General features: G+C 42.9%; 2 protein-coding genes and 1 long non-coding RNA gene across 3 annotated transcripts; 2 read left to right on the forward strand and 1 right to left on the reverse strand.

Moving 5' to 3' along the window:
- The first annotated feature begins 1,226 nt into the window (after positions 1 to 1,226).
- On the forward strand, positions 1,227 to 7,963 carry LOC103987179 (transcription factor LHW). The gene is made up of 10 exons (XM_009405405.3): positions 1,227 to 1,531; positions 2,048 to 2,251; positions 2,368 to 2,449; positions 3,505 to 3,546; positions 3,653 to 3,712; positions 4,265 to 6,043; positions 6,160 to 6,261; positions 6,716 to 6,856; positions 6,937 to 7,062; positions 7,386 to 7,963. Exons 1-10 carry the CDS (start codon positions 1,434 to 1,436, stop codon positions 7,542 to 7,544), a joined length of 2,793 nt encoding a protein of 930 aa, XP_009403680.2. The 5' UTR covers positions 1,227 to 1,433; the 3' UTR covers positions 7,545 to 7,963.
- Positions 7,964 to 8,265: 302 nt separating this feature from the next.
- LOC135640549 (BEL1-like homeodomain protein 1) lies at positions 8,266 to 11,280 on the reverse strand. Its single transcript, XM_065155085.1, has 4 exons — positions 9,689 to 11,280; positions 9,252 to 9,601; positions 9,115 to 9,175; positions 8,266 to 9,029 (listed from the first exon to the last, which is right to left on the reverse strand). Exons 1-4 carry the CDS (start codon positions 10,397 to 10,399, stop codon positions 8,532 to 8,534), a joined length of 1,620 nt encoding a protein of 539 aa, XP_065011157.1. The 5' UTR covers positions 10,400 to 11,280; the 3' UTR covers positions 8,266 to 8,531.
- Positions 11,034 to 11,891, forward strand: LOC135640550 (uncharacterized). The gene is made up of 2 exons (XR_010497365.1): positions 11,034 to 11,161; positions 11,274 to 11,891. It is a non-coding gene; the product is annotated as an uncharacterized LOC135640550 (long non-coding RNA).
- The last annotated feature ends 1,318 nt before the right edge of the window (positions 11,892 to 13,209 follow it).

Raw genomic sequence — 13,209 nt, forward strand, 5'->3', positions numbered from 1 at the left:
TTGACTCAGTTAGAATCAAATCTTCACCTTTTACGACATCAGAAGGTTTGGAGCTCCCCTTATTTTGGTTTCAGATCTCCTCCTCTTCGTTGGTCAGACAATTGAAGCTTATCTATTATTGTGATGTGGCTGCTCAACTGCAAGATCTCTTACCTACTCAGGTACAGAGACAGAGTAGACATCATCTCAAACTTAACAAGGATTATATGTTCATAACTAGACAAACAAAGATGGTAGGAGAAGAATACAGATCTAAATGGCCACACAAACACACTCTTGAGTTCAGTGGCCAGCTGTGTTTGGATCCTATTCGCAAACCACTATCAACAGCGGTGCCACTCAGTCGTGTTTGCGTTCTTCCCTGATTCAAAAATGACAGAATTCCTGAATGATCCTATGGCTCAGGAGGCAGCTTTTCATGATAGAAGCCACTGTAATGACATCAGTAAACAGAGTCGTGAGAAGAAGAGCCACTGCTCTTTCAACCTTACATCATCAGGATGGGGGTTTAAACAAACACTAATCAAGAACAGAAGAACAGAAGCGTCACAAGCTTCATCAAAAGGAGAACAGGCAAATTGTTTTCAGCTAAAACTTATCAGTAGTTTAAGCAAAAGGAGGTGACAGCCACTGGTTGTGTGTCAGCCTTTCTTCTTTGTCCTCCTCCCAACACCTCAGCCATCACTCGGAATAATTAACCCCATCCTTCTCCATCATTAAAAGACTACATGGCTTCCTATTATTCAAAGCAGGAAAAAGACAAGCCTTTTGAAGGCCCTCCTCAGTGGCTCCCTCGTAATTTCCGCTCTCGCCTCTTATCTCCCCAAAGCCGCGCACGAGATAAGTACGTATCGATCTCACCGTTCATCATCGTATGATCGAATCTCAAGCGCCAGTGAACGGCTTGGATGTGTGGTCGACCCACGCCTGGAGCAGTGGCTATGTTAATTCGATGAAATGCACGCTCTATTATTAGAATGGATCCGACGGTCTACATTTGATGGAGATTAATCCCGCTTTGGAATACTTTACTCGCCTTTAATACCTGTTTTTCTTTTGGACAACAAATGTGGGGTCCAAGGGTGCTCTGACACTAAGGTAGGTAGGTTGTCGACTAGTGTGATTTTTTATGTATAATTTGTGACCTGGGTTTCCGGTTTTGCCCCAGTGGAGTTGGAACGATGGCGGTCGAGTCTTCAAAAGAAGACGGCCTCCGCTACTGTTGGCTTCTTCTCTCTCTCAACGTGCGCTTTTCGCGCTCTGAGAAGGTGCTCTCAAAGCTCTTTGAGGGGCGGTGGGCTGCAGGTGGGGTGGGCCTCTTGGCGCCGCAGCTAGGTCGTTCTTGATAACCGGAGATCTCTTTTGGTTGTTTGGATTCGGCGGCAAAGTTGGGTGTTTTTGGTCGATCGAGTGCGCTGGTTGGGGTTCTCACTATGGGGCTGCCGCCGAGAGAGGCGCTGAGGCGACTCTGCCTTGAGTTTGGGTGGTCGTACGCCGTTTTCTGGAGGGCCGTCGGTTTCGGAAGTCGGATGTAAGCTTCATCTCTCGATCATTGTCTTTTTATTTCGTTCGGCAGTAGGGTTCGTTAAACTCGCATTTGACGAGCTTGGTAAAGGATGGTAAATTACGAAAGGTTTCTTCTTTAGGTTTGTTTCTCGAGTTAATTGATAGAGGCCTATTATCCAAACTTCTCTTCTCATGGGTTAGACAAGGATAATATATGCTTGTTTGTTTATCCTTGGAATGAAAAGAGGTGTCTTTTTTTACTTGATTTCGTGTTTCTTTGATTTTTCTTTCCATTTTAATTGGAAAACAGAAAGCTATGCGGTGGTTTTGGGAATATCTTTGACGGAGGGCAAGTGAAAAATTGTGATCTTGATGATACCTCTTGCTTGGATCATGTGATGATAACTTTCTGTGGGGATGTTGTTTGTCTGTGGTTTTGAAAAGTGTGAAGTCTTGCTGTTCTGGTTGAATCTTTTCTTTAAACCTTTAAATTAGATGTTTTGACATTTTGTTTTATGGAGAATATTGTGAAATTTGGCAGGCATTTGATCTGGGATGACAGATATTATGAAGAGAAACTGGGTATGTCAAGGTTGAATGTTTCAGATTTGCTACTAAAGGAACAGGCTGTGGCTAAAAATAACAAGAAGCATGATTTTTTGGAGCTAAGTTGTCAAGCAGATGATGCAATAGGTGTCCTGGTTGATAAGATTATGGCATCACAGGTTCATGTTGTTGGAGACGGGTGTGTGGACTTATCTGGTCATTCTTGGTTTGACATTTCTTTGAAATTTTCTTTATGGAACTTGCCATTGGGTTATTTTTTCTTGTTTATGTTACTTTATGGACTTCTTATTTCAGGTTAATTGGACAGGCAGCTTCAATGGGAAAACATCAGTGGATCAGTAAAGATTCCCTTGATAAATTTGGTTCAAAACCAGAGGTAGAACTCTTCATAATCTTGTTGTCTGGTTAAAGCTTAAACAAAAGATCATATAGCTTAAAATGATTTCCAAGATGCACACTTAATGCGAGACCACAGTTGTTGTTACCCATGTACCTTGGTCATATTGTCAGCGGTTTAACTTAAAAACTTAAAAACATCTAAGGGATAGATATGCGGTGGTCTCAAGCCCTTAAGTGGGAGAGATTATAATATCTTGATTTAGCTTTATACTGGAAGTGTACAGGAATTTGGATTGACTTAGGTCTAATGGGTGTTCTTTCATTAAATCAAGCTTAAGTATTTTGAACCAGTTGTTTAGTAAATGAAGTCAACGAAGTTAACCGGTTAGTTATCCCATCGATTCGGGTTGTGACATGTACTATGTCCACGGATATCAATTTAAACTAATTTTCTTCCTCGGATAAAATCTTGAAGCTACATATGATGTTGTGTAAATGGATCTTGGTATAGTGAAAAGATTGTTCTCTTACGACCTGGGAGACTAGGAGATTAGAGTTCGAGTGACATAAATAGTCTCTAAATTTAGAGGTAAGATTACATTGACCCTCCCCACATCCCATATTCGCAGGAGCCTCGTGCATTGGGTATGCCATTTTTGCTGTGGGAATGAACCATGATATCATGCTACGAGCCATATAAGTTGTTTGCATCTATTGTTTCCATGGAGATTAACGACAATCACCGGTTTCATTTCTAAGTTTTTCCATGGTTGTCTTATGCATTACTCAATGGTAGAAAAGATCCTAATACAATGCCAGATAGTTGGGACATAACGACTTGTTGTTGTTGTTTGCCAATGTTAATTTATTATCAATCTGACATGAGTTTCTTTGATCAGAGATATGTGCTTTTCTAATTTATTGTTGTATGTCCCATTCTTTTGCATGTGTTTTCCTATATTAAACATCTGATCTGATAACACTACTTGCCCAAGCACTTACTGAAAGCATCTTGTATTTCTTGTTTTGGACTAAACACTTTGATCAACAATATATTCTTGCATCCTAATGGATGTTATTGTCCACTGCCAGGGCTTTGTTGAGATAAACTGCCAGATTTTGGCAGGCGTGCAGGTGAGACAGTTTTCTCTTGAAACTTATTTTCACTTCTTTCTTCTTCTAACAATTCTAGTTATGGTTGTATCATATATGAAGTACTGATGAGTTGCTTGCATTGCAGACAGTTGTCGTTGTTCCGGTGCTTCCATTTGGGGTGATACAACTAGGTTCTACCGAAATGGTATATTGACTTCCACTGTATTGAGAGTTTAATGTAGTAACTGTGAGTAGATATTGATCGTTGTGAAAAGTGGCCCATCCTGTGTTTTCAACTGCAGTATATATTTTCTTGTTCTGGAGTCTGGACAACAATAGACACAACTAAAAAATGAAAAAACAAATTTTGGGGTCTGATCAATAAAATTTCATGGATGGTTGCACTTCCTTGCTGATTGGGAAACATATACTTGCTCATTTTTGCTATATATTTGGAGACTAGTTGAAACTATTCCATGGGACCTGTGATGGTTAGTCCCATATGCTACAAGATTATTTTTGTGAAAAATTTCATATGAACTTGAATTTCATTATAAAGAGTTAGCACACAGAAGTTAGATTCATTTTTCTTTTTGTTGCATTAATGAGTATGATGCTGATGTGCTGCTGGAATGGCTGCTCCTGTCCTTGAACAAATAGTCCCATGAGATTTATGCTGATGGATTTAGATGAAGTGTCCTATGCTTGGAAAAATGTTCTTCTCTGTGCTTCTGATCTTTGTATCTGTATCTTGCAGGTTCTGGAAAACATTGCATTCGTTAATCATGTAAAAGGTTTATTTTTGAAGTTAAATTGTGGATTAGGATCTCTTCCATCTGATACCACTCAGAAAACTTTAAAGGAAAAACGTTCAATATATTCATCATCTGGCTTGGTTTTAGGTGACAAGTCTACAAATGCTTGTACTAATGCAGACAACATATTGTGTGTTACTGATGATGGATGCAGCCCTGAGCTGGTGAGATCCCCAGCTCCACAATCTATTGCTGAATCCTTTTCTGCAGTACCATGGCGGTTGAATAAAAAAATGCAACCTAGTGCTTCTGAAGTGATGTCAAGCAAACAGATGATAAAGACTGCACATCCTTTGGGAAAAATTATTGTGCAAGGTACTCAGGACCTGTTTTCCAAGCCAGTTATAGAGTGTACCCGGAAGGTACTGCCAATTGATACAGGCTCCAAATGTCAAAATGATCCTTCTGTTTTGAACTCCATTCTATTGTCTAATAGTTTAAAAGCCCTGGAAGAAGAGCTCATGTTCACATCAGTTGTTGGAATGATAGAATCTAGTCACAACTTATCTAGTTCATTTGAAGATACCAAGGGCTTTCCATTAAATGTTAAAGGTGAATCATCCAACAAAGCGGATAAAATTAGTCATGTTGGTTCTATTTCAAGTGGCATGACTGAATGTTCAAGCTCTTGTTCTAAGTTATCTGTAAGCGGGGTACCTCCAATTTTACACCAGAGAAGCTATTCACTCAGAAATCCTGGCATTTTAGATGATTCTAACAAGGACCATCCTTACCCTGTCGGTACAGTTCCTCTTCCTGTATCAAATGAAGAAGTGCTAAAAGGAAATGATGATTTTGTTCAAGATTCTCGTATCTTTTCCTCAGAGTCTGATGTGCCAATGTGTTGCTCCGAGATGCTTGCTGACATTGGTCAAGAAAGCAAACTCTGTTATTCAAATACTCTTCAGAGTTACGAAAGATGTAAAAGTGTTAATTATGAGGTCAATGGTTCTTCTAGATACAAACCTCTGCATACATTAAAGAATGACACTTCACTACTTTCTGTGGATTTTGCTTCAAGTAATGATCTCCTTTGCATGTTGGATTGTGACAGTAAATCATGTTGCTCAACTGGAACTTTGGATGATCTTTTAGTGCATAAGAGCAGTACAAATTCTTGTAATTTGGGTACCAACAGACCTAAGCTCCCAAGTGACTCAGATGCATGTCCTGTCTTTGATTCATTGAATGATCAGATTTCTTATTCTGGGCTACTCTTCCTAAATGACAGTGATCAATTACTGGATGCAGTAGTCTCAAAGATCAATTCAGGTGCCAAGCAGGTTTCAGATGACAGTGTTTCTTGTAAGACTTCATTAACACATATTCATAGTTCTCATTATGCTGGACTTCCCAGTCATAGTGAAACATTTTTGTCGAAGCACAGGAAAGATGATATTATTGGTTTTCCAGCAGTACAAGTGAAACCAGAGCCTGCATGTTCAAGTTTTGACCAGTCTTCGTGCAGCTTTGTGAAAGACGGAGAGTACTCTCAGAATACTGGGCTTTGTAAATCTCAGATCAGCCCATGGGTTGAAAATTATCGAAACGTTAAATATGATTATGTGTCAGATTCAAATAGTAAGAAGGTTGTGCAAGTAGGTAATCTGAACCGGAAGAGGCTTAGACCTGGAGAAAGCCCTAGACCAAGGCCGAAAGATCGACAGATGATACAAGACCGTATCAAAGAACTTCGAGAACTAGTGCCAAGTGGGGCAAAGGTGACCTTGTTCTTACTTGAAGCTTCAAGCATGCATTAACTTCTCAGTTATGCTTTTTTGGTGTTTAACATAAATGCTAACATTTTTATCGTTTCATGTTATTGTTATCGGAACAGTGTAGCATTGATGCTTTATTGGAAAAGACCATCAAGCACATGCTTTTCTTGCAAAGCATATCAAAGCATGCTGACAAGCTTAAGGTTGCTGGAGAACCCAAGGTATCTGATTTGACTGTTAACTTGTTGTTTGATGTATATCTTGACTTGTTTAAAACTTCTTAAAAATTATTGGCTGCACCTTCTTTGGCAACCTGCAAGCTAAATAAGAAACACCAATATTGAAAAGCATGTGTATCATTTGTGGCACAAGTTTTTTTGCACGATGAAATAAGGTGTTTTTACTAGTGAAGACTTCAATGTTGGTCATAGTTTTCTTATAGCTAGAAGCATATTCAAAACTCTATTTCTAAATTGTGCAAATATTAGAGATTTGTGTAATTCCATTTGGTATGTATGGGGCTAGTTATACAATTTCATTGGCAAGTACCATTTGTTATTTATTTATTTATTTTGGTAAAGGTGGTTATCAACTCCATCTTTGGCTACACCTTAAGCTGTCACATGCTTTGTGATACCCTTGTGTAAGTGTATCATTAATTTGGCGTACCTACAGATCAGCAGTGAGGAGGGTGGTTTGCTCTTGAAAGACAACTTCGAGGGTGGTGCAACATGGGCATTTGAGGTAGGAACTCAACCAATGGTATGTCCCATCATAGTGGAGGATCTGAACCCACCTCGTCAACTGCTGGTAGAGGTAAATACAGTTTCTCTTGTTGCTCGTTTTTAATCACTTTACATCAAGGAAGAGAAAGTCTGATGATGCATTTCACATAGATGCTTTGTGAGGAGCGGGGTTTCTTTCTGGAGATTGCTGACTTCATCAGAGGACTGGGATTGACGATATTGAAAGGGGTGATGGAAGCACGAAAAAATAAGGTCTGGGCACGCTTTGCCGTAGAGGTACTTCCATGACTGTTCCAGGTTACAAGTAATTTGCTGTTAATCCGTGCCATTAGTCTGGTAACATGTAGACATACTTCAGCAATGCTATTATCCATGAGCATGCATACAACTTAGACATGACCTGAGTTCACATTGCACTGAATTTTTTTATTTTATTTCATGTTTACGTTTTTACTTTCCTACCATGATGCCACTGTGGCACCTATCATTTTCGAGCACACAAACACCAACACTTTTAAATTAATAGTTTATATCCAAATGCTTTTAATTCGTAAATCATGTGGCAATCACTTAAACAAGGTTCCTTGCTTTGCGCACAGGCAAACAGGAATGTGACTAGGATGGAAATATTCCTTTCACTTGTACAATTGTTAGAACCCACAGCTGGAAGCAGTATGGCACTACCAAGCGTCGGTGGTAACATAAACATTCCGCATGCCATTTTACACCAAACTTACGTCCCTGCAAGGGTTAATTGATCGTCTTCGGTGAGTCATATGCTCCATGATTCCACCTGGAAAGGCTAAGAGCGCGGAGAGGCTCGCTTGCCACGACCAGCGTTCTAGCATCGATACGGGAGACAACTAGAGTCGACATTTTTGTCTAGGGCTATTCCAGCTTCATCATCTGGAGGCATGTGGGCTGATATTTTGATACTTCTTGTGAATGTTGATAGCAAGCTAAAGGCTTTAGCATATTCTCTTTCCGTTTGTAATAATTATCCGAGTATGCACCTCTTATTTGCCCACCTGTTTGGAATGCCAAAGATGTAAATACTAGGGCAGGACTCTGAGATTAGGGTTCTGTATGCTTATTGTTTTAAATTCCTGTACTAGTTTGGAAAGCAAAAGAAGTCAAAGAATTGAAAACTGAATGAAGAATGGTTGAAATATGACAATTTTTGCTCCCTTTTTATTTATTTATTTATTTTCTGCTAATGATGGATTGGAAGTCCCACATCCTTGTATTGTTTGTAGCATTAACCTCAACAAAACCTCCTGTTGTCTGCCATGCATTCTGTGTTATTAGGTTTTATCACCTGTTAGTATTCTGCTTCATGGTCTTTCCATTGGCATTATTGAGTCAACTTTACACTGATTTCTTGTAACACTTTCTATAATCTTATCTCAAATATGATCATTGAGTTTGCTTTTAAGAATAGATAGATCTACATTATGATCCACACATAAATGCACCATGTATACAACATATATCTGTATTAGATTCATCCATATCTATGATTGATATGTGTCTCATATGAGTAAGCTCCCTAACTATATGTTCCTAAACCTTATGGACTAACCTCCTAACTCACACACCATATCCAATAACAAGCTTCCATGCAGTATGAGACCCTGTGATCAACTCCTAAAGCACTCAACTCTGAGGAACAGAGATGACAAGGAGATTTCTGGCCATGAATGCTGCATTGTTGAACAAACTGCAGGAGTCTGTGGCCTCACTGCTCATCTCCATCCTCCTGCCCATATGCTCTCGCTGGATGGAATGGATGGCTGCGCTCCCGACAGCGAGAGGTTTCCACTGTGTTGAAGGCCAAGCGTGAGGGAGACGCCATTGCCTGAGAACCTCGAAGCAAATGTCGGATAGGCCTCATGATCACCTCCTTGGCTGCTGCTGCCTGCTATCAACGGGTATGCTTGCTCCTCAATCCTCTGCCTCGCGTCCATGAACTTCATCAGCAGCTCTTGGTTGCTCAAGGCGTCCAGCTTCGGCTCAAATGGTGGTGGTGGTGGTTGTGCTGCTGCAGATGGTTGCTTGACGTCGTTCTTGAGGCTATCAGTCATCCCTGTGCTGGACTTGGATGTGGAGCGTCCATTGGCGTCAATCTTGGTTGCAGTCTCATCGGCGTTGCGCTGTTCGTGGTGCTTCGTCTCTTCCAGGTAAATTTCCTCCACCATGGGCTTCCATAGGCGCACTCTCGCATTGATGAACCAATTCGCGACCTGTGGCCGTGAAAGAACACCACATTCTTCATCATAATCCTCAAACATTCCTACGAGAGAGAGAGAGATGTCTTTTGTGATCTACCTGACTCCTCGTGAGTCCTGTTTGCTTGGCCAGCATAAACTTGTCCGAATCCGTTGGGTATCTGCAATCCACAAGAATTTAGAAGGCGGAATGACATTTGTAATCCGCGGGAGGAGTTCTGCGACCAGAGCACTCACGGGTGGAGGAAGTGCTCGAACAGCCAAGCTCGGAGAACGGAAACAGAGCGTTCAGGGAGGCCTCGCTGAGGTCGCCAGGCATTCGGCTGGATCATCTGCCTCTGCTGTCTCAGATGCTGATCGATGAACCGAAGCCTCGAGTTCCCCAGCTTGGTGTCTTCCTCCCCCAAAGTCTTGCAGGTTGCTCGAATCTGGCCGACGATGGCGTCTCGGAGACACCGGAATTGCTTCGATATGGTCCGCTGAGCGAGGACGGTGTATGTTCTTGCAGATCCATGGCCAGCAACAGCTTCGAAGGAAGCGATCACGGTTTGCATCTGGTGGTTGTACTTCCTGTATCTCTGTTCCGCCTTCAAGTTTCAGAGAAGGAAAGCAGGACAAGTGAATTGTCAGCTAAAGCAGAGGCATCAATCAGGAAGACGACAATGAAGAGTTACCTCCTCGAGCATGCTGATGAGCTTGGCCTTCTTCATCTGCAGCTCCTGCCTCTCAGCTGTTGTCAGATCCGCTCTTTGCTTCGTGCTCGTGGTTTCTTCACCTTTCAGCTCTGTGTTCCTCGACTTAGGCCTCTTCGCTGCCTCATCTTTAATCCCCTTCCCGACGTCGACCACCTCGTCGAGCAACTGTTGAGCTGCCTTCAAGTATTTGGAACCCATCAAGAAGCTCCGCCGGCCCGAGACGCCATTCGCGCCACCTGCAGACGCCGCAAACTTCACCTCGTGGGCGCTCCCCGGAGTCATCGCCATCTCATGTGGGGAGAGGCTCAGAGACAGTCCTCGCCGCCGGGGACTGAACTGGGATGCCACGTCGACGGAGTTGCTCGTGGGCGTCGGCGTCCAGAGGTTGTGATGGAGGCGGGGGAGTACCGACGCATCATGGGACGCGTGGATCGGTAGGGGGCGGTCCGAGTCACGGAGCCGCGCTGCTGGTTGGAGAGGGATTCCGCCGACGAAGTCCTGCTGCTGCTGGTTCGGCTGGCCTGCTTGTGCGAGAATGATCGGGTTCAATGAATTCATCGTGGAGTTGAGTAGGACCATGTTGGCCGGAGCTGCTGCGTCCATGTAGCCAGCGTAGCCGGGGTTCATGAGGAAGAGGGTCTGCAGCCCATCCGGTTGCACTTCTGGAGCTCCATGAATGAACGTCGCCATCGAAAGAGAGAGAGAGAGAGAGAGAGAGAGAGAGAGAGAGAGAGATCAGCTTAGGATTGTAGCTCGATCGAATGCCTCGGTCGACGCAAAATGCTCATGGAGAAAAGCAAAGGGAAGAACATGGACGATCGATCGAGTGAACCGAAGAAGCCCACGTCGAACAGTCGACACCACTCGATCCATCTTCCCAAGTGCTCTCTCGGTAAAAGAAGTACTCCGTCATATCAAGCAACTACGCATGGCTTCTTAATCCTTTAACCTGTGTACTGAAACCACACACAACTTCGATGGAATCACCTCCTCGAGGCAGCCAATCAGAGACTGCTCGCTGTCTTGGGATGACCCGATAGCAGAGTCGGAACTCCCCAAAAGACTCTGCTTTTCTTCCTCTTTCTTAGAAGCTCCAACATGCAGCGCTCGATCTGATCTCTCATGAGCAAAAGCAGCAGCAGCAGCAGCAGGAGATGAAAGCTGTATCAGATGCAGTTTCCCTTCTATGTATCCATCACAAGCCCTCGAGCAGAGTCTAAGCTATCATGATGCCCTCATGAAAAGAAAGGCAAGATTTGGCCCACCTCTTCTCCCCGGCATCAGATGTAGCAGCACGAGAGGGATCGAGAGACATAGCATTCTACGAAGACGTCAGTATAATTCTGTGAAAGAAGCGACACAAGTGCCACAAGGAACAAAGACCTGTCTGAAGGCCGTGCGCGCGCGAGAGAGAGAGAGAGAGAGAGAGAGAGACCGAGAGAAGGTCGGCAGGTGCTTTGTCTCTACTTGTTTTGTTGCGTACTCGATTCTTCTTCTTCTTCTTCTCCTCGCTGCTATCTACTTGTTGTGTTCATTATTTATGGGTGGATGATGATGCTGGAAGATAAAAAGGCATTGAAAGCTAAGCAAGCCCGGCAACGACAGCCATGACAGCAGCACAGCGAGAACGTTGTCTTCTTCTGGGCAAGACTAGACTCGATGCAGGCGAAAGTCGTGTGGAAGTCTACCAAGTGTAACCTATCTACATCTGGTTCTGATAGCGAAGGATGACGCCGAAGCCCTCGAAAGCATCCACCCACCCAATGCCCTCTTGTTCCGAGCGTGCCATGGCACAGCACGAGCCATGGTGTTCATCAAGGTCATCCATCTTCCTGCACATCGACTGTAGTGTTCGAGAGAGACACTGAGGTGGCAGAAACATCATGTGATGGAGCAGATTTCCGTGTCTCAGAATCATCAGAACAGTCAACAAAAGGGAACTCCCCTGCGTCAACAATGCCTCGAGGTGTTGGAAGTGGAAATGGTGCAAGTAAATTCGACATTAATCTCTATCATTCTGTTAAGCTGTTCTTATCAGAAGCAACCTTTTGATCGATTAGCCATTGAAATTATTTCTCCGAGGAAAAGGATATGAAATGTCACACTCTCCTGCATGCACGACATGAAAGTGGCCTGCATTTTTTGTGTTAGCGCTGTCAAAGAAAACATTTAAATTATCATATTACCTTTTATCTATCTTTAAATTTCCTTACTATTTCTATTTTACTTTTTTTCTTTTCTTTTACATTTGTTGGTGGATGGAAGAACGTCTTCTCTGATTCTTCTATTGAACTTGAGCGAGTCACTCGAGATAGGTGAGGTTAAAGAATAATAAGAAAGAGAGAGAGAGAGAGAGAGAGAGAGAGAGAGAGAGAGAGAGAGAAGAATCAAGGAAGGCATATCTCTCTCTCTCTCTCTCTCTCTCCCCAATGTCAATGAAACGTGTGTTTGAACTGTGTGTTGTGTGATACTTTTTCTTCTTCGAAGTCGTCCTCGAGACGCAACTCCTCCGATGCGTCTCCATAGTTTATTTCTAGTGGCCTTCGACAGCCACTCCTTTTGTCTCCTTCTTCTTCTTCTTCTTCTTCTTCTTCTTCTTCTTTTTCTCTTCCTCATTTGTATCTTCTTTCGCCACACTGTTGGTGTCACAGACTTTTAAGCTCACCATTGTGTTACAGAAGACTTTACATGACACCACATGTTTTCCACGACTCATGAGAAAAATGCAAAGTCACAAGAAAAAGTATCCATAATAGTTTGTACACCTTTCATTCTCAGCAACTTTACACAATGAATGATGGTGTTGGAGAAATCGATCTTTATTCATGATGGGGAGCAGCATAGACTCTTACAGACATAAAATTATCTTGAATATTATGCAATTATTTACATAGTGCATTACCACTATCTTCTCATATCGATGACATGATTGACGTCATGGCCAATACCTTAATGCTCGGCTATTATTATCTCAGTGCCAATTGACCTGATATCTCACTATTACGTTGACAATATGTGGTTGACCATGTCGTGGATTTGACACACCATGATCCTCCACAATTAACCAGCTCAAGATCCTCCAATTTGTCGAGCTCTCTTCGAATGTTTGAGATCATCTCTACGAGACAGATCAAAGGCTGGAAGACATTCGAAAGAAGCTAAGCAAGGAAAACAACCTAGCCCTACTTGTGATCTCCTTTCGTCAAGAGCATCATGGAGGAATCCATGTCACAAGGGTTCTATCTACTTCCACTGGATATGTACGAGACGAAGTTGGATCCATTGGAGTATGTGACAGCATTCACGTCACAAATGACATGACATGGGACGACTGACTCTCTCGTGTCCCACCCTGCAACGCAAAGTCAAGGAAGGTGGCTAACAACGGGAGCACCGCCACCCCTCCCCGGACCCGGTGGCTCGTCAGTGGCGGGACCGAGTGAGTTGTGGGGTACAGAGACTGGTACGTCAGACGTGCAGCATATACGACGAGATCAGTC

This window comes from Musa acuminata, chromosome BXJ3-6, assembly GCF_036884655.1.
Source record: "Musa acuminata AAA Group cultivar baxijiao chromosome BXJ3-6, Cavendish_Baxijiao_AAA, whole genome shotgun sequence".
Lineage (NCBI taxonomy): Eukaryota > Viridiplantae > Streptophyta > Magnoliopsida > Zingiberales > Musaceae > Musa > Musa acuminata.

Bases quoted from the DNA above. Each gene is read 5' to 3' on its own strand.
- LOC135640549 (XM_065155085.1), bottom strand. From the start codon at position 10,399: ATGGCGACGTTCATTCATGGAGCTCCAGAAGTGCAACCGGATGGGCTG. The intron at 9,602-9,688 runs GTAACTCTTCAT...TGAAACTTGAAG, and splicing joins TCATCAGCATGCTCGAGGAG to GCGGAACAGAGATACAGGAA. The intron at 9,030-9,114 runs GTAGATCACAAA...TCACGGCCACAG, and splicing joins CAGGACTCACGAGGAGTCAG to GTCGCGAATTGGTTCATCAA.
- LOC103987179 (XM_009405405.3), top strand. From the start codon at position 1,434: ATGGGGCTGCCGCCGAGAGAGGCGCTGAGGCGACTCTGCCTTGAGTTT. The intron at 6,044-6,159 runs GTGACCTTGTTC...TTATCGGAACAG, and splicing joins TAGTGCCAAGTGGGGCAAAG to TGTAGCATTGATGCTTTATT. The intron at 6,857-6,936 runs GTAAATACAGTT...CATTTCACATAG, and splicing joins CTCGTCAACTGCTGGTAGAG to ATGCTTTGTGAGGAGCGGGG.